Source organism: Neofelis nebulosa, chromosome 15 (genome assembly GCF_028018385.1).
Source record: "Neofelis nebulosa isolate mNeoNeb1 chromosome 15, mNeoNeb1.pri, whole genome shotgun sequence".
Taxonomy (NCBI): domain Eukaryota; kingdom Metazoa; phylum Chordata; class Mammalia; order Carnivora; family Felidae; genus Neofelis; species Neofelis nebulosa.
This window is the reverse complement of record NC_080796.1, coordinates 30,716,506-30,741,461: the sequence shown is the minus strand read 5'-3', so window position 1 is coordinate 30,741,461 and position 24,956 is coordinate 30,716,506. Positions and strand designations below refer to the sequence as shown.

Genomic DNA, 24,956 nt, shown 5'->3' with positions numbered 1-24,956 from the left:
CTCTCTCTGCCCCTCCCCTGCTCATGCTCTGTCTCTCTCTTTCTCTCAAAAATGAATAAACGTTAAAAAAAAAAAAAAAGAAATACTGATGAGGAGAAACCTGAAGGAATAAGTGGGATGACTTTGGCTTCAGTCTGACTAGCCCACCCAAATGGCTCTGAGGAAGACATTTAATGCTTCCGGGTCCAGTTCCCTTGTTTGTAAGAAGAGGGAGTTGAACAACCTCATCTCTCAAGTACAACACTGATTAAAATGTCTATGATATGTGGTTTAGGTAAAGCTCGCTTTATGCTGTGTCCAGAATAAAGAAGAGACTATATCTTGTAACCAGCTGGGTTCAGACTTTACTGGGGGCAAAGCTGTGGTTCACATAGCCTTTTAATGTAATCATCAACATGTTCTATGTTTTACTGGATCAAAAGCTACACTAAACGTTCAACCTCTCCTTACAAAACATTCTCACTTCCATCCCTTTATAAAGCACTGAGCAAAGAAACTGATGGGAAAACAAGATGTCCCCTTTGAAGAAATTATCCACCTGAGTTAAGGCAAAGTGAATTGGGTGCATCGTGATTTCATTACTTCTCTTATCTACATAACTGGGTAATTATTTTTTTTAAACATCATTTCTGTGGTGACTCTAACTTGCCTTGTAACTTGGGACTTTATAACTTAATAGATCATGTTCTTTCACATTTAGTGTTCTTCCTGTTTAGAGGCACACCTTGACGGGCCATGTTTCATCCCATGATTTTAAAAGATATGGAAAGGAAGGGGTATTTCCTCATGTGTACACACGGAGCTACCTGAGGCCACTCCGGCAGAACAAAAATAAGCCCAAACAAAACAAGAACTGAACAGATATGCAACAAAAAGTCGCCTCAACCCAGAGACCTCTAGTCTGGGAAGACTTTAGTAAATAATAATTCAGTCCCAGTTTTCTGCCAGGACAAGTGCAATAAAAATTGTAGCCATGAAGAAAAAACACAGACGGCTTGCTCATACTTCGTGAACAGCAAACAGAGAGAGAGCTACATAGCCAAATGCAGCCCAGACACCACCACAAGGTCAGGGAGTACCAGGAGAAAGAAAAAGGTCCCTGAAAATCCCCTTTTCTACCATCTTATCTCTGTTCTAGAGCCCAGGGTAATCACTTCCTATATCTATATCACTTCCTAGAATTGGCATTTTCCAGAAGGCTTCTAGGGGTAACCCAGCCCTTATACGCACATCCAAATGGGAAGACCAGAGCTAGAAGATCCTGGTTTTGTCCCATTTGATCTCTTTTGCTTCAGTCCGCATAGGAATGTGTTGAAAATGAATATATACAAAGACACTCGGGTTCTCTCACCTAGAGAACCGAGGGCTGAGGAGAGTTATAGGAAAGGACGCCTCTAGTAAGATGTACAAGCTGGTACAGTGTGTGGTGTGGACCAACTTTCCTGCAGCCTGATTGTTTTAAAGAATTCTTTGTACTTCATTCTGATTCCTCTCTACCACATTAAAGTCATCTCTTCCCATGCTGCCCTCGGTGAAAACAGCATCACAGCCGCTAAGTCTTTTCTACTTAATAATCATGAAATACTCCCTCCCATTCCTGAAGTCCAGATTCCCATCGGTTTTATAGAAGAAATACCAATTCCCATCCCAGCAGCCTGTAGATGGCTGTACTTTGGAGACATGTACTACATAGCGCAGGATGATGAACAAGGCTTTTTCTTGCCATGGAGCTGTGGCAGTGAGCACAGAGCACAAAGCTTGGCCTACAACACATCCAGAATCCATGGAAAAATTCCATCTCAGTTTGTGGATTCCTGAGGCACTGCCTTAATCTCGAGATCATCAAGCTCTCGAATACTGATCAGCAGTTCCGTGACATAAGGGACCCACAAAGGATCAATGACTTGGAGGCACACTTCCGGCATTCCCAAGTAGCTGTTGTGTGCGTTACCGAGAGAGGCATCACTTTATATTCTTGCTTCCTTCTTCATGCAATCAAAACATCATAATAGGGGCACCTGGGCGGCTCAGTCGGTTTAACTTCCAACTCTTGAATTTGGCTCAGGTCATGATCTTGTGGTTCATGGGATCGAACCCCACATGGGATTCTCTCTCACTCTCTCATTCTCTCTCTCTGCTCCTCCCCCACTCATTTTCTCTCTCTCAAAAATAAATCAATTAATTAAAAAACAAACAAGCAAAAACTTTATATTAAATATGGCCCTTGGAGTGCTATTATGAAGTGCTTGCCCACGGAAAGGCAGAATTTTACTATAGGTTTCTTTTTTCTTTTTATTTTCCTCTCAACCCTACCCTCAATCTTTGTCCATGGAAGAAGAGCACAGAGAAAATATAGCACAGACTATTCCAGAATGGTTTCCATCCACTCAGAATAAAGTTAAGGTCCTCCAATACCTAAAACATATACCCTCTTACCTGACCCTTGAATCTTGATTGAAAGGTTTACAAAATACAGCAATATCTGCTCCTAGAAAATATATACTTGCACTCAGGACTAAACAGTAACGTCTTTCTAACTCAATGATTAATTCACTTTACCATGATGCTCCTTTAAAAAAACTTTTTTTTTTTTAATTTGGATATAGTTGACACACAATATTACCTTAGTTCCAGGTGTGTACGATGCTCAGTTTTTAAGATAAGAAAGCTGAGCTGCAACAAAAACGGAGTCATTTTCCCAAGACCTCAGTGCCTTTTCAGCAGCCAGGTCAGTCTTGCTGGCTCTCAAATGTGTCATCAGGCTTGTGCTCTAATACAAACGTGTAAGCACGCCACATACACGCACATGTGTGCACGTGCACACACAGACACCTTTCCTACCTCATCAAATCCCATCTTGTCTGGATATTTAGGGACAACGGAAACAAACTGGGAGGGTTCCATTGGAGGACGGTCAACTGGAAGACACAAGAAGCACACAGAGCACTCTGTTAGCGAAAGGCTCAGAGAACAGAATTCCATCCACACATCTGATGTCTAGGAACACCACCTGGATGTCCGGGACAGGGGGTAACCACTCAGCAGTTCTCCAAGACTGAGTGGCAACACAGGAACCCTAATGGTCAGGGTTTTGAGAACACTTATTTATATGCAGACCGGAATATTCGCCCCATTTCCCTTAAGGGTAAAGATTAAGGGTGAAGGCTCTGGAGTCAGATGACCTGAATCCAAACCTTGGTCTGTGAAGGTCTGGAAGAGTTAGTTAAGTGTCCTCTCCAAACCTGTTTCTTCATGTGTTAAATCAAGATAATAAAAGTGTATCTCTTAGGGTGTAGTAAAATTTAAATGAGATTTGTATGCAAAGCACTCATCCCAGTAAATTAGCATAGTAAAAACTCAGTAACTTTCAAGCTATTACTTTACTGTGGCTTATAATGAAAGACTTCAGAACTGGGCCAGACTTCTTCTAAATAATGCCTTCTCTGTCTATGTTAAAGGGCCAAAGTCTGGGGCTATTTTTATCCCATCCAGGCAGGTTTAGCTACAGGTATGCAAAAGGTCCTTTATTTTAACACAAACTCGCCTCTGGGGGCCAAACCACATCCCCGCACTTGGTACAGGGCTCACAGGTAAATTTCCAGATGGGAGGGGCATTGCATCTTAAGTAGTAAAAGATTTATTTATTTGATACTCCAAAAAAGTTCTCTTTGCGAACTACACATTTGAAAGGTCGGAAGCAACACTGAGTGAGGAACCTGAAAAGGTCTTGAAGAATTTTAGAATTGTAAATTCAAAGTACTCATTTCGTTTTCCTTAAAGGGATAATAAAAAGAAAACCAAGTCAGAGCTGGTAACTGAGAGGTTGGAGTAACTGTTGGCGGTGGCCTTCACTACTACTCAGCAGTACCCATCTCCTCCATTCCGAGCCTAGGAGAGGAATCACTTCCTCGCCCTTGAGATTGGTCATGGCCTCGTGAACTGCTGCTTCTCAGCTCTGCAAGCCCTTCCCCCCGCCCGCCCCCCACCACCCCAGCCCCACCACAATGGCCAGAGTAGCAGATGTTGATAAAGGAGAAATCCCACATTTGAAGTAGCCTAGAATGCTGTGCTAACATATGCAGGACAGCCACCCAGAAGGGCACCAGGACCACTGTAGACCTTGCATAAGAAGAAGTAAGCCACTGCTGTATGCAGCCTGTGGAATTTTGTCACTGTTTGATATCCTAGCATAACCTCTTCACCATTTTGACTGAGACACTGTCCATAGAGTATTATTTGTTTAACTCATGCTTCCCTGGGACATTAAAGAGAAACCAGGACATCCAGTGTCACCTGTGATCAAATGACATGAAGTTCTAGAAGGTGGTGAGACAGGTTTCCTAAACCAAACCCAACAGGTGTTGGTCTCATGACTTCAACCCTGACCCCTATGGTCACATTTCCGTGAGTACACAGTGCATGTGTTTCTGTTTCCACTGGGAGCCTAGAATATTTTGTTCCTTTCTGCTTTACCCCGCTCCTCATTAATTTTTTTTTAAATCAACAAATATTGATCAAGGGGCCACCATGTACAGAGTTAGGCTTTTAAGAGAAAGAAACTTCACATACAAACTCCTTTTTGTTCACAATGTTGTTTGAGGAGCTGTCTGGCTCTCCCTCCTTGGGACTGGGAGTTGGGAGGGGGTTATATTTTGAGTTACCCTTTTCATGCTGTTGGTCTCTGTCTGGCACTCGCATGGCTAGGTGGCTTTAACATTTCAGCCAAAGAGACTGCCATTTTGCTTCCAACAAACATGGGTAGTCACCGCATTCACAGGACAAGTGTCCCCCCAAAGCCACAAGTGGCTAGCTCCTAGAAGCCACCATTGAGCAAAAATATGAGAACTATGCCTGGGTTTTGTCACTGAAGACAGAGCTAAGCCACTGGGAAAGACAGAATGATGCAAGACGTATAAAACTGACTATGCCAGGAGAAGGGATGTGTCCTTGTTTCATCCAAGTCGAAGGTAACCTGTACACCAGCTTCGGTTTGGGGTCGTTTCTCACGCCATCATTCCCAATGTATCAATCCCTCACTGAATCCCTCCCTAGACACAGTCCCCCACTGTACCACCAATTGGGAAAATATGCTTCTTTGGCTCCTAGATAGTTTCAAGATCTAGGAATAAGCATCACAGCTATTATTGTAGAGATCCTATTACTCACTGAACTCTGGGTTACACCCTCCACACATGTGATCCCAGTTATTTTAATCTTCACAACAGGTACTATGGGATAAGTATGAGTGTCCCTATTTTTACCGATAAAGAAACAGAGGCTTAAATATAACTTGCCCAGGGTCACAGAGCTGATAGAACTGGTTGGTAGGTGAACCGAAGTCTGACTCCTGGACCCTTGCCCCCACTCTGCCTGCCCCCAAAACTGGTCCTTGGTAGCCACTGGCATCAAGGTGGCCTTAGCAACTGGACTGAGTTCACAGTGGCTCAGTTAGCTAAGTCTTTGCTCCTGAGTGACCGTTGCTTGTTGTCTTTTCTATAGTCCATACTGGGGCACACACCATCCAGTGTACAATGTACCAGCCCAGTCATGCAACCCGAAATCTCGGAGAGATCAGGCTTGCACCAAATCCTAACTAAATCATAATCATTTCATCATAATCCAAAAGTTGTCCTGAACTTCTTCAATTGCTCCAGTTACGACCTTAGCTCAGGTCATCACTCACCATGCCTGGGCTGTTTTAATATTTTTCTAACACTCACTCACGCACTTAGTCTCGCCTCCTTCTAACTTGTTACACACACTATGGTCAAAATAATCTTCTTCAAGCACGGTGCTGTTCGTGACCACAATAGTCACACCTGACAGTCTGCAATTGGTTAAGGGCTTTCATAGTCAACCACACCATTTAGGTTCACTTATTTTTTTGGTCGTTTGTTTTTATAGATGAAGAAATTGAGACCCACCCAGGTGTAGACTTGCCCAAGGTCAAATAGTGAATAAACTGGTGCCCAAGATCAAATAGTGAGTAATTGGTAAGGTTATTGGACCTTCTGATTTCACATGCAATAATCTTAATAACCTTTGCATGACATTCCGTTGCTCCAAAATGCTGTTACTGAGAATGGGCACCTAAGACCTCCCATCACCTCATGCTCTGGCTTGCAAGACGAACCTCCTCATGCCACATATAGCCCATTTATTTCTATCACCTTTATAAGATCTAACCTCCCATCATTCACCCCCCAATTTTCTGTACAGGAAGCACCTTCTCAAATTTTCTATATACCTCCTAACATATGAAATGAGTAAGTTCATGTAGAGCGATGCACACAGTGCTTTCAGCAAGTATTAGCTCCTTGTTGTTACAATCTCCTACCTCCCACCCTACCCGGGCTCTTTCCCTCTGATCTCTGAAGCTCCAGTCCGTAGTTCATCAGCTCTTTGACATTTTTGGTCCCTTATGTTTTCTGAATGTCTCTTCATCTTTTTATTTTAACTAAACACTTGGTGTTCCTTTAAGGACGCTGCCTCCCTGTCACCTGTGAGAGTAGAAGCTGATTTTTCTCACCCCCCCCCAACTCACTCCAAACTGTTTTCCTTTCATCCCTCAAAACTCCCAGATTCTCTGAAGTGTATCTTAGCACCCTCTCTCTCCTAGTCATGCCCCCTCAGCCACCGATAATGATAGCCTTTGGCTCACAATCTTGCTGTCCCTGCCATAATTATTAAAACCTCAGCATCCACATGGTGACCCACCCAACAGGCTGCTTCTAGGTCCTTGCATCACTCTTTCAGTGACTCACTACCACATTTGCTTTCATCACATCCTTCAGGTCCTCATGTCCATCGGTACCCAATCCAATGGGCTAGCACTCTTGCCCCACTTGTAAAGACTCTTCATTTGCTTCCACTAATCTTGTTTGACAAAATCACAATCCTGCTTGTACCTGATTACCCACTTACTCAGCACCAAGAATACTGCAAAGAGAAACTCACACAACTGTGTTGACTGAATCACTTTAAAATTACAACCACAGATGTCAAATTGGCACTCGACATTGCCAAATGATGCAACTGTACTTCCATAGTAAATCTACTTTCCCACTCACTGAAAGATCTGTTTTATGCCTTGTCCTCCCTCCTGAAGCCTCTAGCACCTCTCTCAAGCTGATGTACTACGTACTTCATAAAGAAAATGCTCAAAGTCGAAGTAGACCTACCTTTTCCTTCTACCTCCAGTGCACAAAGCCAGCTTCATCTGCACCTACACATTCTGTCTTCCCATCTGCTAGAGTGGAAGAAGCATCTCTGTTCCCACCTAGGACAACTTCTCCAAAATTGTCCTAGATGACAAGGCTTCTTATTTTCTCAAGGATTTCAGCCTTACAACTAACTTCTCTTCTACATCATCCGGTTCTCCTTATATAGTGGATCCTTCTTGTTAGCATATAAATATGCTAAAATCCTATCTCAACAAACACAAAACAAAACAACCTCGCTTTTGATCTCTCACTCCCTTTCGGCCACCATCCTATCTCTCTCTCCCCATCTCAACAAGATTCCACTTTCCCATCTCCCCACTGTCCTCCCTTTGGCTCACTCCAATGGGCTGGTGTCCTCATCATTGCACCGCAGTGGCTCTTATGAAGGTCATCACAGATTTTTATCTTGACAGAACCAATGAGAATTGCCCTATCCTCATTTTACTGGGCTTCTCAGCAGCATCTGGCTCCTTCCCGAGACACTTCTCAGTTTTTCCTTCCAGCTTTTTGGCTGTTTGACTCCCCCCAAGGATCTGTCCTCTTCCTTCCCCTCTTCTCTTTCTATGATCTTTTACTAAACAAGTGCACACTGTTCCATGGCTTCAAATGTCCTTTCAATGCTGATGACTCTCAGATGTCTGTCTCCAGATGGAGTCTCTTCCCTGAACTCGACTCCTATCCAAATATCTCTTAACCTCTCTATTCAGATGTTAAAAAAAATATCATAAGCTTACATGACCAAAACTTCCCTCTCCAAATCTTTTCCTGTTTCATTAAATGGTATGCCAGGCCACAAGCCTGGTGTCATCTGGATTCCTTGCTTTCCTTCGTGGGCTGCATCTGGTTCTCTGTAGGCCCCATTGGCTCTACCAATAAACATACCCTAAACCCACCTGCTCCTCATCACCTCCTTGCTACATCTTGCATCCCAACCACCATCTCCTCTCACGAAGAGAGAGGTATCGCTCCTCCTATACTCGAGTATCCACACCCCAGACAGAATGATCTTTCTAAATGTATAAATAATGTCATGCCACTCCCCCCACCCCATCCCACATGGAGTCCCGTTACTCTTAGAATAAAATCTGAATTCCTTACTGTGGTCACAAGGCTCTGCATGATCCGGACACTTCTTCCTTCATGATCTCATCTCCTTCTACTCAACTCCTCATTTTGTGTACTCTAACCACATGGGCCTTTTGCTCCCGGAGCGTTACCAGCTCTCCAAACACCCTTTGCAGTTCCTTCGGCTTGGAACACTCTTCCCCCAAATATTCATGTAGCTGCTCCCTCGATACATTGTCTGCACCTCGTGTTAGAATATAAATTCGCTGATGGCAGGGCTTCTGCTGATTTTACTCACTACTGTATCCCCAGCATCTTGAACAATCCATGGAACATAGTCAGTGTTTAGTACTTAAAGCCTGACTCTCCCTTCTAAAACCTTCCTTGCCTCCTTACTGCTTTCTGGATGGTGTTCTGCTTTAGTGGAGCATTCAGGGACCACGACAGTCAAGCCACCCTAACCTTCAAACTTCATTTTCCTCTATTATTTAAAGCCAAACCTCGTGTAGAGTGACAGTGCCTTTCCAACAGTATCTTTGCTCAGTTTCCTCTGTTATAGTGCCCTCACCATTAAACTGTACACTTCCAGCAAAGCCCAGCTTGACAACCACCAGGACTTGAAGCTCTCAGAGACTACACCTGCCCGAACAATTTCTCACTGTTCCAAATTCCAATTGCCCTTAAATCTTCTCCTTTCACAAGGCACTATCCTGCATCCTTGGGGTCTTTTTTATGTTTGTCCCGTGTCTCCAGTTAAATATATATACCCAAAACAGAGACCTGGTTGTAAAATGTTTTGAATCCCCGGTACCCTCATAGATTGTAGGAAGGCATTCAGTGTTTGTACATAAATATAATATAATTCCTGTTCTAATGCTTCAATTGGTATAGTCTATTAGCAGCTGTTTCTCTACTGTTCATTGGGTTCCAGATGCTGTGCAAAATGCATTTAACATCTGGCCCATTTTTCCTGAGGACACTTGACGGATATGATTTCATTATTAATCCTTAATCCTACAGGGGCCTCCAGTCTATATTTCTGCATGACTATCCTCACAGGTTTATTTTCTAATTATTTTTCTTACTCCAATTATGTTCTACCTTTTAAAATTCAGAATCTGAAATTTTAACAGAATTATAACTAACGAAGGTAAATTCAAGAATTAAACAAAATGCCACATATAAAGTGCCTAGCAAGAGAGCTGGTATGCACTGGGAGATTAGAAATGGCAGCTATAAATTACAGGTTCTTCTCAGATGAATTCTACTTGTGTAGCATTGTGCCATGCATATTTATAATTTATATAATTTAAAAAACTTTATTAACAATGTGTGTGCTTCTACACACAGGGAAGCTTCTGTGCTCTCAGTCTTATGGTGGAAAACAAGAGAAGGTAAGTCTTTGGCCTTCTCTGAGCTGGCATCTACTTGGAGTCAAGTCTGGCAGGCACGGAACAGGAGTGATGGCGGGTGTGTGTGTGTGTGTGTGTGTGTGTGTGTGACACATTACCAAGGTCAAACTGAGTCCTAATAACAGCAACCCTTCAATATTTTATGGAGTTGGTGTACATTGTTTTGTTTTGTTTTGTTTTGTTTTGTTTTGTTTTGTTTTTGCTCCTCCCAACCCTGCAAAGTAAGTGCTATTATCCTTACTCCACAGATACAGGAACTAAAGCTCTGGGGGGGGGGGGGGTGGAAAATTCTCCCTCCAGAAGTGACAGGGCTTGGGTTGAAATTCATTATGCTGCATTCCGGTTCAGTGCTCTTTGCAATACAGTTTTCATCCATTTCCTCATTTGTTCTTTTGCTTGTGTGGCCATTCTTGGAGCAAATACTTGTTTGGTACCAACCATATGTCCTGTCCTGTGCTGGGTCCTTGGGATAAAAGGCAGTAAGATGCTGCCCTCATCTAGAACATAGACAATAGGCAGAAACAGTATGTGTTAAAGAAATTCACAAAGGAACTTCCTATGGGCTGGTTCAAGAAATACTATAACTGCACCAACTCCCTAGTCAATCCTTATTCCCTGCCCCCCCCATGAATGCTGGGAATTTTTTTCTACATTATCCCTATTATTCTCTACATACTTAGAGAACAATAGTGTCTCTTGTTGCCTTTTTCAAACCCAGGACACTGAGATGAGGAAAGACTGGATGGCTTGCAAGCTATCATGCACATCAGCATGCAGAGGTTGTGACGGGAGGAGTGCTTGCCCTCATCCCACGTATAGTCTGTGCATGTACTTTGCTCAGCACCACTGATGTGCTCCCCGTATATTGAGCAGACTGATATTTTGCAAACAGAAGCTTATATAAATACAGTAGGAGAATCTGCTATTTAAAGAAAAGTTCTGATGACTCTTAAATTATTATTGTCTTCCTTACCCTCTGGTCCCAAACATGTTTGTTAAAAAAAAATCTCTGCTTTTTTCTCTATTTCTTTGCACCTTAATTACTTCTACAACACTTTGAGTTCTGATTCAGCCTTTTCTGAAACCATTCTTATCATGGGTATTATCTGAAAAACCCCACTGGACTTTTTCTCAGTCTTTATCATACTTGAATGTCCTTCCACATCTCATGCTCCTGTGTTATTGAAATTCTGTGACATCACATTATCTTGTTATGGAATCCCTACTCAACATCTTTAGGCTTGATGGACTTACCTCTCCATCTACTCACTGGGCATGTCAACCTAAACCCATGTGTTCATTTATTCATTCACTTAGCCAACAAATCTTTACTGGGTGTCTACCAGGTGACAGGCAAAGGGCTATGCCTTGAGATGAACATGATGAAACAGCTTCAAAAGAATAGGTGTGAACTCTTCTTTAAATGTTTGGTAGAATTCCCCCTGGAAAGTCATTTGGTCCTAGACTCATTTTTTGGGAGATTTTTGATTACTAACTCGATTTCTTTACTGGTTATGGGTATGTTCAAATTTGCTATTTATTCTTGTTTCAGTTTTGGTAGTTTATATGTTTCTAAGAATTTGTCCATTTCTTCCAGATTGCCCAATTTATTGGCATATAATTGCTCACCATATTTTCTTATTATTGTTTGTATTTCTGCTGTGTTGGTTGTGATCTCTCCTTTATCATTCTTGATTTTATTTACTTGGGTCCTTTCCTTTTTCTGTTTGATCAAACTGGCTAGGGGTGTATCAGTTTTGTTAATTCTTTCAAAGAACCAGCTCCTGGTTTAATTGATCTGTTCTGTTTGTTTGTTTTGGTTTCAATAGCATTGATTTCTGCTCTAATCTTTATTATTTTCTATCTTCTGCTGGTTTTGGGTTTTATTTGCCATTCTTTTTGAGATGAACATGACAAAAAAGGCATTTACTGTCTGAGGGTGGGGAGCAAGAAATAGATATTCACAGGCAACTCAATGGGTCTAAAAACGAACTCATGACTTTTCTTTGCAAATGTCTCCTTAATTCTACAGGCTGTAAACCCTTTAAAACTCTTACTGTTATCCCCAAACACTCAAGTCAGAACTTAGAAGTTGTTCTCTGCTTCCCTTTTGCTCAGCTACAGACTCTTGGTTAAATCCCTTCAAGACTATGTCATAAGGTTCTCTTAATCTCTTCCTTCCTCTCCACTCCCCCTGTTGCTGCCCCAGCTCAGATCCTCACCATCTTTTGCCTAGGTTACCATGTAATGTCAAAAACGACCTCTTTGCCTCTGGCCTGAGCCATCCACTCCCCCCCCCTATTCCAGCCATACTTCCCTTACCATGAGGGTGGCCTTTAGAAATCCAGATTTCAACCTGACATTTCTCTGATAAAAATCCCTTTAAGAGCTCCTCTCTTTTCAGGAAAAGTCCAAACACCACCTTATACATTAGAGGTCCTTCTGGCTGGGCTCTTGCCCACTTTCCAGCCTCAGTTCCTGCCGTGTCTCCCCAACCATCGCTACTGCCCACAGACGTACCTCCTATACTCCAGTGATGAATAACAGAATTTCTCAGATGCTGCATGAAAATGAACTGAAAATATTCCCTCCTTTGGGAAGCCATTTCCAACATCCTCCCTTAGGCAGGGTTTTGCCATTACCTTCTCCTTTAGCCACCACTGAACGTTATACGTTATAATTATGATAGTGAGTGATTATTGAGCATTTACCAAATTCTGACATCATTCTAGACCCAGAGGCAATAACGATGCAGTGTTTAAGGATGTGAGTTTTGCAGATAGCAAGACTGGTTAAAATCCCAATCTGTCATTTGTTTAGCAAAAAGATCTACAGCAAGTTACTTACACTCTCTCTCTACACCTCAGTTTCTTCATCTTTAATATGGGGATAATAAAAACCCTGTCATTGTTGTTGGGTTAGTGAGACAATATACAAAAAATGCTTAGCATAGTATCTGTTACATGATAACCTATTATTAAGTTGAAGTCATAATTATTGTTATTAGACTTTATATAAAGTATAGATGGATAGATACATAGATAGATAGAATGGAGAATTTGCCCCAAACACTAAAGCTTTATCTCCATTTCATAACTAAGGAGGTTAGATTACTTTTCCAAAGTCATATAATTAGAAAGCATAAAAGTTTTGAATTTAAATCTACACCACAAAATACCAATACGGCCCTTCTGATATTGTACAAAATGTATTTACTGCGTACCCAGCTCTCCACCTGGATCGGAAGCTCCCTAAAGGCAGACCTTGTCATATTCATATGTCACAAAGGAAAAGTTTAAGAACGAATTAACAAATGAATAGCTATAGTTCAGCCAAGGCAGACGATGACTGTGAGATCACAGTCCTGGGAGAAGGGAAAGGTGGCTGGTGTGGTCATGGTGGCAATGGAGCAAGAGCCATCACCCGAGCTCCTGGGTCACTCACTCATTGCTTCTATCTGGACGTGGATGAGGTTCTCTATGTCTTCCTGCAGGGTCTGATGGGACTTCAAGGGGATGGGCAGGTAGCCATAGTGTTCTCTGTTGCAGAGGTACATCTGGATGCCTGAGGACCCAAGAGAGAAACAAAAGCAACCAATCAGAAAACACAGTTCTTGGTTCTCTAGAGACAACTAAGGGAAAAAAGCTCGGACTGTGGCTAAAGCTGAGTTTGGCACTGGAAATGAATAAGTAGTTGTTTCAGACACTGCCCGTAGACCTCAAAAATGCTCTTTAGTAAGAAAATTTAATGCAGCATTGGGGGCTAATAAAAACCGGGGGCCACTCTTCAGCTCAGAGGAAATTGATTTTTTTCTCTCTGAAGAAAAAGCATACCCGTGGTCTGAAATGAGCACTAAAAGCACGAAGGGATCAAAAGGAGGCAAGGAATTCCCATTCCAGAGAACAGAATGGAACACTGTAATCCGCCTACAGGAAATAACAAGAAGATGAGGAATGAAATCCACATTTGATATGAAAGCAAACAGGAAAATCCTGTGAGGCTGACAGATTATTAAAGCTAAATCTAAGCATATGGAGAACAAAAAACAAAAAACAAAAAACAAAAAAAAAAAAAGAAGGAAATTTAGAATTCTCCACAGTTCTCCAAGGTTTTATTTCTCTTAGCAGGCATGGATTTGGAGTCAACCAACAGACATGAAACTTGTATGACGGATTCGTAAAGGGACAAAAAGACTGCATTTCAAGTCCTGCTAAGAATCTGTCATATGACAATGCCAGAAGCATGCCTCAGTCCTCCTGTATTCAGCACTGGTTCCAAGGCCCCACGTGACTAACTCCAAGAGTTGCACAACATCTGTGTTTAACCAGAAAATTAGGAATATAGGAATCAAGATGGTCTCACAAAGATCCGACAACTGACAGTCCTGACTAATGAAAAGATTGCTTAGTTGAAAGAATGAGTCTGCCAAGCTCTGATCCGTGTGTCCAAGCTTCTGATTTGTTAATGGCCATAATCATCTATGCTTTCCAGAGACAGAACTATCTGCATAGTGACTTCTCTATGTTGTGCAGATGAAATTTCCTCCAGTCAGGTGTATCACCTGCCAGACCAGGTGATGCTGTCTCACAGCATTAGCAGAGAAGAACAGGGGAAGAAAAGAGCCTTTAGCCTCTTCCTCGCTGAGTCTGGCACAAATCAGGGCTGGTCCAGCAAACGTGGTCACTTCTCTTGCTTCACCAAGTAAACTCACTAATTCTGCTGTTTGCCTACACAAATACTTCAGGGTCGCTTCAAACAAAAATGTACCCCCTTGCAAAGTCACAATGAGTTCAGGAAGTGGGAGGAGAATGATTTCATGTTTACGTTGTCTCTCTATCCTAATTAGGTAAATCATCTTACCATGCAACTTTCCAAAGCTTCAGTAAAAAGGGGAGATGAGAACTAGCCAAGCTGTCCATCAAATGTGAAGGGACAAGAAAGGCATTTTCACACAGCAAGGTCATAGATATTTACTTACCATCACACTTTTTCACAAAGTGACTGGATGATGTGGAAGAAGGAGGAGGAGGAGGAGAAGGAAGGAAAAGGAGAGGGGGCGGATTACAGAAAACAAGGAGGCCCTGAGACATAATTGACAGGAGGGTCAACGTACGGGACAAGGGAAGGGCATCCCGGGTTGAGAGCTGTGGCACCACTCAGACAACAGCAGAAGGTTCCAGAAGAGAAATCTTCACAAGCATGCAAAAAGAGAACATCTGATAAATCTGACCATTCTAAGAGATGCTTTAGATAATTAGGGCTTAGTTTTAGATTGTATTAGTCATAATCAAACTAAGGGGAAAAGGCAGTCATTCAGTTAAATATAGAAGGAAAACTAGCCATAGTCCGTAAGTGGCTCAGCTTCGAATTAGGTTCACATATTATAACAACAAAAACACTGGCCATCGATCTGTCTTAAATTGCCATGGAACTCTATCGGGAGGACAGAGTGTTGGGAGGACTGTGTTTGCATTGAGGGAGCACAGGCAGGAGAGAGAGCTACCTCCCCCTCTTCTGTGGTGGACAGTCAATAGATCACATCCAAAGTAAGACCAGAGAATCGAGAGGTAGCAACACAATCATATTATTTAGAAACACAGACATTATATTATACTTCTGTCATCATCTGGAGGCGTTAAAAGTGCCGGTCTCTGGGGTGCCTGGGTGGCTCAGTCGGTTAAGTGTCTGACTCTTGATCTCAGCTCAGGTCATGATTTCATGCGTTGTGGGATCAAGCCCCGTGTCAGGCTCCACACTGAGTGTGGAATCTGCTAGGGATTCTCTCTCTCCCTCTCTCTCTGCTGCTCTCTCCCTCCCTCAAAATAAATAAATAAACTTAAAAAAAAAGTATCTCTCTTCTAGAAGAGGGAAATGATGATACAGGGGGGTGATGTACAAGAGACTTCTAATTTTATAATAAACCTTGGGGGACTATTTGAACTCTTTCAACTATGTCCATGGATAATTTGATAAAAACGTAACAATTTTAAAAGGAAACGTGTTGATAATTAGTTAGTCTATGAAGGAATCTGGTACTCTCAGTGAAGGCTACTTCTGGAGGAAACAATTTTCTTTCCCTGTGAAAAAGAATGGTAAATGAAACTTCACCTCGAAGCTCTGTGCTTGTCATACGAAAATAGCAAACATTTTCTTGTACTCATTAGTACCTTTATACTTGGATTGATACGTTTATTTTTATCCTCGGTGATGAAAGATCAGATCCAGAGAGGCAAGGACTTGTCCAAGGCCATACAGTAAGTCATTAGCACAAAACCTTTGTCCCTAAAGAGCCAATGCCAAGTATCTTTCTATCTGCCCAGGGTTCTGAAGCCCAGGCTGAGAGCTGGTAATGACTCTGGTTGCCATCTTTGCACGTGGCCAGCACTTCTGATTACTACCAGCGATGTGCAGGAGGCAGGGATGCATGCCCGTCACCCACATCTCTTGCCTTTTTTGACTCAACAGCAGACGTTCAGAAGATGACTGGCTGGCGCCAGAGATGGTTCCTGTGGCCATGACACAAAGCCCACATCTCTGGCCACAACGGGACGTGAACTCCTGACCCTGGCTTCACTATAGCCACAGAGACTCTTCTGCGACCCCTGTGCTCTCTTCTGGGGCCAGCTCAGCAGCTACACCTCAGGGCACCACCACACTTGGGTTGCGCCTCCCACTCATCAACCGCACATCGCAACGACTGGAGTCAGAGGTGAAAGGTTAAGGAGCAAGGTCTGTGGTTAGATGGGCCAGCCGGGAACATGTAGAGCCTTTATTTCCTTTTGGACATTTAAACAATGATACTTCAGAGGATGAAACACAGCTAGGGAGCTTCACAGAGTGAGAAAAAGAGAACACAAATTATCTTTCATCAAGACTCTTGCGAGGGAGAAGGGAAGCGATTTGCTTTGGATGTCAGAAAGGAAAAGCATCCATGGGCTGTGCAGGACTCACAGGCTCATTCTTATCTCTCCTGGAAATACTTTAAGAGAAGTTCAAGTGCCACCATGGGAGCCACAAGACTATCAGGAAAGCTCTTTCCTTCCCCCAAATGACAGTGATTCTTTCCTGCTTGACTCCCAGACCTGTTCACGGTTTATACCACCCATGTGACCCTCAGGTTTCCGTGTTTGACAGCTATTACTCATGCTTCCACATGTAAAGATCTTATCTCCCCAAGTAGCACAGAGCCTAACACGATCCTAGGTACAAAGGCAAAACCTAGAGTATCGATTCCCTCTCCTTTCTTTTCTACCTCCTCTCTCCCCAACTGAATCGCCAAACAGCTTTGGGCCTCTCCACCTTCAATGTCCTGGGAAGGCCTAAGGGGAGTGTGACCACTAAGAAATGAAGTCTGAGTGAACAGGCCACGCACAGGACAGAGCTGAAAAACTCCTATCCAGCCTGTGTCACTCTTCCAGCCCCAAATACAGTTGTTGGTTGAAAAACTATATCATAATAATTTAGTGCATGGGTCATAATAACACCTTATGCAATGACTGTAAATGAGAACTCTGTTAGGCAAGGACCATTATTGTACTTCTGAATAGTTCACTTTCTTGGAACACCCTTACTGCAAACTCTGAAGCAAAGGGACTGGCACACTGAAAGGAATGAGAAGGCCCTGAGTCTGCTTCCCATCCTGGAGAAGTCAGAGCAAATCACAGGCCATGTTAAAAGAGGCAGTTTCCATTAACACTGACACAAGAACCTTCATGAAAACTCTCAATCTAGATGAGGATAAGAACCCTGCTTTTGCCTTGACACGGGGCTAAAGAATATCTACACCTGGCCAAAGGGTCTAAACAGCTCTAGCAGCCAAGGGAAAATAGCCTTCGACATGTCTACCAAATATTCTCATTCCTACCAAATCTACAACTGCTGAGTGGGACACCTACGGCTTTTAAGATAGCCTGACCTGTGAGCTGTGGCTTGAATTTGTATTAACATTCTCACCTGCCAGCAAGCTGTCTCAGCTGCCTGGGGTCCTGATCTCACCCACCCTAACTTATACGGCCACATGAGTTTATTCACCATTCACCTACTTTCTAAACTCGCTTCTGCTGGCACTTAAGTAGCACATTTCTGGCTCATTGATGATGGGACCTGACTTCTCTCAGGAAGGTCTGAAATACAGCTTTGCTTCAGGAATGTCGTGGAACTTCCTGTTGAATTGCTTTCGTGAATTAAGTCCTCCCTGACTGCATGTGCAGGGTGGCACAAGAGAAAAAACTTAGCCTCCTACTGACTTGTCTTCCTCAAAAAGCCTGCACAGGCTGACTCCTCCTAAGTCCCACCAATGGAAATGCTTCCCAGTGGTTCTTGAAAGCCTTAAGTCTGGCTCTGCCTTTCCTTCTATGAGTACTGTGGCAGAGGCTGCTAGGTGCCTCCGTAAGCCTGTCCTCTCCTCTTTTGGAGTAAGAGAACTGAGGTTCTAGACTGCATAGAGTAAAGAGCACATTCTGAGCCTCGCTTACAGCTATGTGTTGACCTGTGACTAAGTTCTGGCTAATGGGGTATGCATGGAAGCAATATGTTCAACTCCTTAAATGAAGAAGTGCCTTCCCTCTCTGGTTTTTACTTAATGGCTACAATGCATCCATACTGATGAGACATCTTGGATCATACAATTAAGGATGACACCTCATGGAGGATGGGGAAGCAACAGAGAAGCCTGGGTCTCTGAAAACTTTAGGGAACAGAGCCACTGTACCAGCTCAGACTTTTTTTTTTTTTTTTTTCAACGTTTTTTATTTATTTCTGGGACAGAGAGAGACAGAGCATGAACAGGGGAGGGGCAGAGAGAGAGGGAGACACAGAGTCGGAAACAGGCTCCAGGCTCCGAGCCATCAGCCCAGAGCCTGACGCGGGGCTCGAACTCACGGACCGCGAGATCGTGACCTGGCTGAAGTCGGACGCTTAACCGACTGCGCCACCCAGGCGCCCCTCAGACTTTTTAAAGAAGAAATAAACTTCTGATTTTAAAGTCTGGGGTCTTTGCCAGTGTTGTTTTGGGCCACTGTCACAGTTTCCTAATTAATAAAAAAATTCCTTGTAGTGAACAAAATGATACAGTAGCACCATCGAGAACCAATCACCTGCTCATGGCTCTCCCCATGGGCACTGTCTTCCCAGCACTCAAAAAGAAAAGAGTGGATTTCTGGGGAGGGGCCGGCCCTGGCTCTTGGTCATCGGTGCTCACCTGGACAACGATAAAGAGGGTGCTGGTATGGTTACCGCAAACAACTGTCTCTAATACTGCCTGGGGAAAAAAAGCTTTATATAGGACTGTTGTATAATAAGATGCACAAAACAAAGGAGCTGGTTAGCTGCAGTGTTTCCATGGTGATGGAACAACTGAACATAAACAGTACCTGCTTGCCTGCTGGAGAAGGCAAAGACGATGATGTCATCAAAGGTCCAGGTGTAGTCCTGGTGCGGGGGATAGAACATCAGCTTGCCAGAGGCTTCCTTCCTGAGGTCAATTAGGAACGTGGAATGAACCATGGGGACGGGGAAGCAGCCCAACCTCTTCCATTCTCTAATCTGAAGGTAGTCTGGGGTCCGTTTATAGAAGCCCTGGAAAAGAGAAATAGGTGGGCTATGTTCTCCAATCTGAGGGCTTCATCTTTCCCCGTCTTCTGCCAGGCGGACTGCTCCTAAGTCCCCACCAGTTAAGGAGAAGTCCCCGAGCAAAGTCACTGCCCCTCTTCTTATCTTGGCCTAAGGATTTCCAACTGAGTTCAAGAAATGCTATTTACATATGAAATAGTACTTCAGGGTCTTGTTTTCAGAAATAATTTGGGTTTCAGCATTATCTCTGGATTTAATGATCTTATAAAAGTACATTTTCTGTTGCCATCTGATAGAATTAAGAGGTGGTCGAGCAGGGGCGCCTGGGTGGCTCAATTGGTTTAGCATCCGACTTCAGCTCAGGTCATGATCTCATGGTTTGTGAGTTCGAGTCCCACTTCGGGCTCTCTGCTATCAGTGGGGAATCTGCTTCGGATCCTCTGTCTCCCTTTCTCTCTATCCCTCCCCTGCTCATACACACTCTCTCTCTCTCTTCCCAAAATAAATAAAAATTAAAAAAAAAAAACAGAACTGGTAGAGCAGAGCAGTTAAAAGCACAGGGTCCAGTGTCTAGCTGCCTGAGTTCAAATTCCACCTCAGCTACTTATCGTCTGTACGTCAGGTTACTCAACTTCGCTGTGCCTGTCTCCTCATCTGTACGACAGGAATGATGGCATTATCTGCTCCATGGGGTTGCCTCTAAAAATTAAGTATGGTAAAATCTGAAAACTGCTTAGAATACTGCCTAGCACCAAGAGAGCATCAACAAATATTGGCTAATATTAAAATCACTGTATTATATTGGCTAATGGTTTTAATTAAATATGCAAGTTACTTAAACACACAGCTAGGGGCTTCCACTGCCACTGCAGTTCCTCATTCAATATTCCGGTGAAGCTGCCACAGCTCCACACTTTTTTGGGGGGTTCTCCTTTTGAAAGTTCCTTCTGGATGAGCACACAGGACAACCAACCCCCTTACTCTGTGGTTTTGAACACACTGGCTTGGAATGACCCGACTTGTTTTCCCCCAAGTTAACTGTTCATTCAAAAGTGTTCTTTCCTCTGCTGAATACCCACCATGACTCAAGCGCTGTGCTAGATGCTAGAGACGTACCAGCAAATGGGCATCCCCAGCCTTAGCCCTCACGACGTGTGAGGCCCACTGGGGCTTACACTCCAGTGGCACCAACTGTAATTTGACTATTGCCAAAGCTGAAATCTGTCCCAGAAAAGATGAAGACATATGATGTATGCGTGAAGGCATTAAAAGTATGTGGAAGCTTTGGGGCGCCTGGGTGGCTCAGTCGGTGAAGCGTCTGACTCTTGATTTCGGCTCAGGTCATGATCTCATGGTTCATGAGTTTGAGCCCCATGTCCCGCTCTGTGCTGTAACTTAGGGATTCTCTCTCTCCCTCTCTCCCTTCCCCTCCCTCTTTGTCTCTCTCTCTCCCTCTCTCCCCCTCTCTTTGTCTCCCTCTCAGAATAAACAAACTTAAAAAAAAAGGTATCAGGAAGCTTTGAAGGGCATCTCGAAAAATGTTTTAGGCGACAGCATGCTCACGGAATGAGTGTCAGGCTTCACAAAGCCAGCACTCTAAAGGGCATCCCACTCGGTGGTTACAGAATTTCCCACATGGTCGCCATATTTTATGATCACCCATTCTGTTGTGATGTCAGGACCCACACATGAGGCACTGCAGCCACTTCTACTTCTCTGACATTCCCTTCAGTGCCTAGAGAAGTGTTCTAGCTGAGCCAGCCTGAGCACTGACCACGTGATAACATAGAAGGATCACAAGTTAAGAACTTAAATGATGTGTTTTAGAGTCATCTTAATCTTCCTCTAGCTGTTTGATCTCAGCCCAAGATTAACCTCTTTGAGCTGAGTTTCTTCCCTTGAAAACTGGGATAATTATTTGTCTCTCTTACGATAAGGTCTATGAAGACACTTTGACAACTGTAATTCGTTATATGAAGTATTATTATTACTACAATTTAAAAAAAAATTATTTTTGGGGGGAAGGGGCAGAGGGAGAGGGAGAGAGAGAGAATCCCAAGCAGGCTCCACACTGTTGGTGCAGAGCCCAACACAGGGCTTGAGCTCACGAATGGTGAGATCATGACCTGAGCCGAAATCAAGAGTCAGACGCTCAACCAATTGAGCCACCCAGGCACCTCATATTACTACAATTTTTTATTAGCCTTTAACTTAAGGATTACTTACATCTTTCAATTTATGAGCATTCTTTCAAGGGATAAAGGAAACACTGGTTCTTTGAAGGACTGCTAAGGACACATGTGAAATACAAAGTTCTAGACTACTTAGGAACAATATTTTCAGAATGAGAATTTTGGAAAACTTATGATGATGAGTCACTGAATATCCTGAGAGTGAGGGGAAGGAAGCAGAGAAAATAAGAGACTGAGAGAACGAATTACGATGCCTCCTGCAGACAGGCAGAGGTGAGAGAGGTCTTTTTTGACAAAAAATGAATGTTGTTGGTAATAATTCCTGTTCTTGGCCAGACAACACCAGGGTCATTTTGTGTTTAAAGCCTCTGGAAACCAAGACCTGCCTTAAGCTTATGAAGTCATTGGCTGTTTCTGTTCCCACCCTAGCAGAAGACTGACTGAGCATGGTAGAAAGCCAAAAAAAAAAAAAAAAAAGGAGAAAAATTAGAATTGCCCCTAAGTTGCTCTCTATTTTACTGTGCAAAATAAGTGAGCACATTTCTCCTGTTTGCTTTTAATGATTAAAGCAAATAAGGAGATAATAAAAACCTAGAGGCTGTAGTTACTAAAGCAATCCACCCTTGTTCCTGGTGTCAATGCATAACTCATTAAAAACAGCCCTTGAGTGACTCTGCCATGCGAAACACTGCACATTATTAACTGAGAGTGTATGAATTTAGATGAACTTAATAAAACATTTTCTCCCCAAGGAACTGAATGTCTTTTATACATATGAACTTAATGTCTCCTTAAAAGAGATGTGGGTACCACGCATGCAAAATCTGTAGCAACTGCAGGAAACATTTATAACCAAAGAGGGATGCTTCACCCAGCAGTGTGCTAGAGCCACTGTGTGTTACATTTTCAGAAATTTTGCAAGCCACTTGACATTTTGGTAGCTTAAAATCTGTAAAAAAAAAAAAAAAAAAAAAAAAATCATACGATTTCCCACCATTCTAAAACACCACCAGCCACCAGTGGCTTTGCATATGTTAAATAATTGCATCATCAAGTGGCTATACTGCAATGACTTCACCTTTCCCTTGCTTCAACAACATTTAGGTTGTTTGCATGGTGGGAGTCCCAACCTGGTGCAAACTGCCACATGCTGCCAATCAGGGCTTTTCCCCAGCAGAGAGGCAGTTATTAAACATTTCTCGGCACAACATTGGACTCATTCTGTATCTAAAACCAAACCAAATATAAAAGAAGGACTCAGACTTTAGCCCTTTTAACATGAGAACACATTTAACATACATTTTTCCCCCCTTAGCACATCTTTATTCCATATTGATACATACTATCTCCATTAGTTTAATTTATCTCTTTATCTAATTTATTAACTAAAGAATAAAAAAATGTAACCAGCCAGACATTCTAGACTTTGAAGATTTTACAAAGGAAAAGAGAGATGATGAAACTTTAAAATTTTGTTTTTCCCTTGAATTTTGTAAAAACAAGCCACACAGCAGTTCTGATTATTAAGATGTCTTTGGAAATATATTTGGCAACATGTATCAATGGTCATCAACATATTTATTATTACTCTGACTCAGTAATTCTACTTTTAGGAAGCTGTCCTAAGGCAATAATATTAAACACAGAAAAATGTACAGTAATCATCATGGTCATTATAATAGTTGAAAGTTGTGAACAACTTAAATATTTCTGAAACTAAGAGAAAGGTTAAGTAACTTGGTGATACCGTTATTAAAAACATGTGAGCTGTTATCCATGATGTTAGAGTGGTGGGAATTCACATAATTTTTTTTTTTTACTTTTTTCCATTTTGCAATTTTTCTACAGTGTTCTTACGTTACTTTTAACAACGCCAAAATCCCTAATTAAAAAAAAAAATCCCATAATCAGGGAGGCAAAAAGTACAAATACCAGTACACTTTATTGGTTAATTTAAAGCATCTAAGGCTAAGCTCGTTAGAATATTTTCTTCATAACTCATTAATACAAAATTATGTATTAATTATTACATATTGGACCTGGATTCACCTCCTTTCCTGAACATGCTTGTTCCCATAACAGTGACACACATGTTTTAAGGGAGGAAATGAGACAAGGGTGAATAGAGCTATGGTTGACAGCATGGCTGCCTTCTTAAAACTCAGTGTCTTATTAACTCATTAGCCAAAGACTTGCCTGAGGTGTGATTCCGCACCAGAAATTAGAGTACAGACCCCGAGACTCCAGCATGGGTGCCACAATGGTTTTGTTTTCTGCAATCATTAGATTGAGGGTCTGTGGATTAGTTAGGAAGTTGTCAACATCGATGAACTAGGAAAAGAAGAAGAAGACGTCAGGCGAAAAAGTACTTTTTAGTAACGGGTTCAAGACAAACCCGACACTTCTGAGGGATCACAGAAACTTGCTCATGAGACACAGAACCAGTTATCTATGCTCTTCTTATTGAAACCTGTTGAAGCTGGATGGTATTCATTCAGGCACATACATTTAGACTAACTCCCTTATGTCTAGCTCTGCCTAAGGCACCAAGCGATAAATTGGGGTTACCATACTGGGTACAACAAGCACCCAGCCTACACCTTGGTTAGTGGTTATTAACCACTAACAGCTCCCAAGAGCTCTTAAAGATTCATCCCCAAGCACTCATTCAGTGCCTAGCCTAGGTACAAATGAACAGACTTATTTAGGTTGTCTTAATCATGCCAAAATGGCCCCAAACAGATCCATCAATGCCATTTTAATGTTACAAGTAGAATTTTTGCTGAAAGTACATTATATCAACCCACGAAGCTGTTTCCCACTCTCAGAAGAAGCCCATGTTAACACTGATTCATTTACAGGGATAGTTTAACCATACAGCTTATTATATAAAATAAATAATCTCACTGAACAGTACACTTAAAAATAACTAAAATGATAGATTTTATGTTATGTATATTTTACCACACACACATACAAATAATCAGAAGCTTTCATTCTTATGATAGTCGATCTGTTTACCAAGAAAATGTGATTCATCATTTGTGTGCTTTAACGACATTTAAACAGCTTTACAATATTAAATATCATCAACTTGAAGACTTATATGAAATTATTTGTCTTGAAAGGTTGCATGTGATAAATTATTGGGATGGTTTTTGTTGTGGTTATGGGTTGGGGGTGGACCTAGGTGAAAAGTATTCCTTTTAGGAATTAGAGTTCAGTGATAGAGAGCAGATATTGACAAGTCTAATGAAACAATATTGTCTTTGCTTTTTTGGTGTTATTTCTAGTGTTGTACTGGAAAACGTTCACCAAAAGAACTAAATGGATTTGGGGCGCTACAGATGAAGAACTTGATTCCCATAAACTTGTGAAGAAAAAAGCCCCTGTCAATTTTCAGAAGGGAAATGGGCCTGCAGCTCCTTGCTGCCTAGGAAGCTGTCCTCTCTTCCAATTAAGATAGGTTCCTGGAGGATAAGGACAGAATATAA

At 42.3% G+C, this 24,956-nt stretch overlaps 1 protein-coding gene across 2 annotated transcripts in view; it reads right to left on the bottom strand.

Annotated features, from left to right (window-relative positions):
* Nucleotides 1-24,956, bottom strand: part of COLGALT2 (collagen beta(1-O)galactosyltransferase 2) — a 112,437-nt gene that overhangs the window by 16,373 nt on the left and 71,108 nt on the right. For both annotated transcript variants that reach the window (XM_058701030.1, XM_058701029.1), the window contains exons 4-7: nucleotides 23,659-23,793; nucleotides 19,072-19,276; nucleotides 13,145-13,264; nucleotides 2,842-2,918 (exon numbers count right to left, since the gene is read on the bottom strand). In XM_058701030.1, the coding sequence (XP_058557013.1) occupies nucleotides 2,842-2,918; nucleotides 13,145-13,264; nucleotides 19,072-19,276; nucleotides 23,659-23,793 (537 nt within the window). The remainder of the gene's footprint in view (nucleotides 1-2,841; nucleotides 2,919-13,144; nucleotides 13,265-19,071; nucleotides 19,277-23,658; nucleotides 23,794-24,956) is intronic.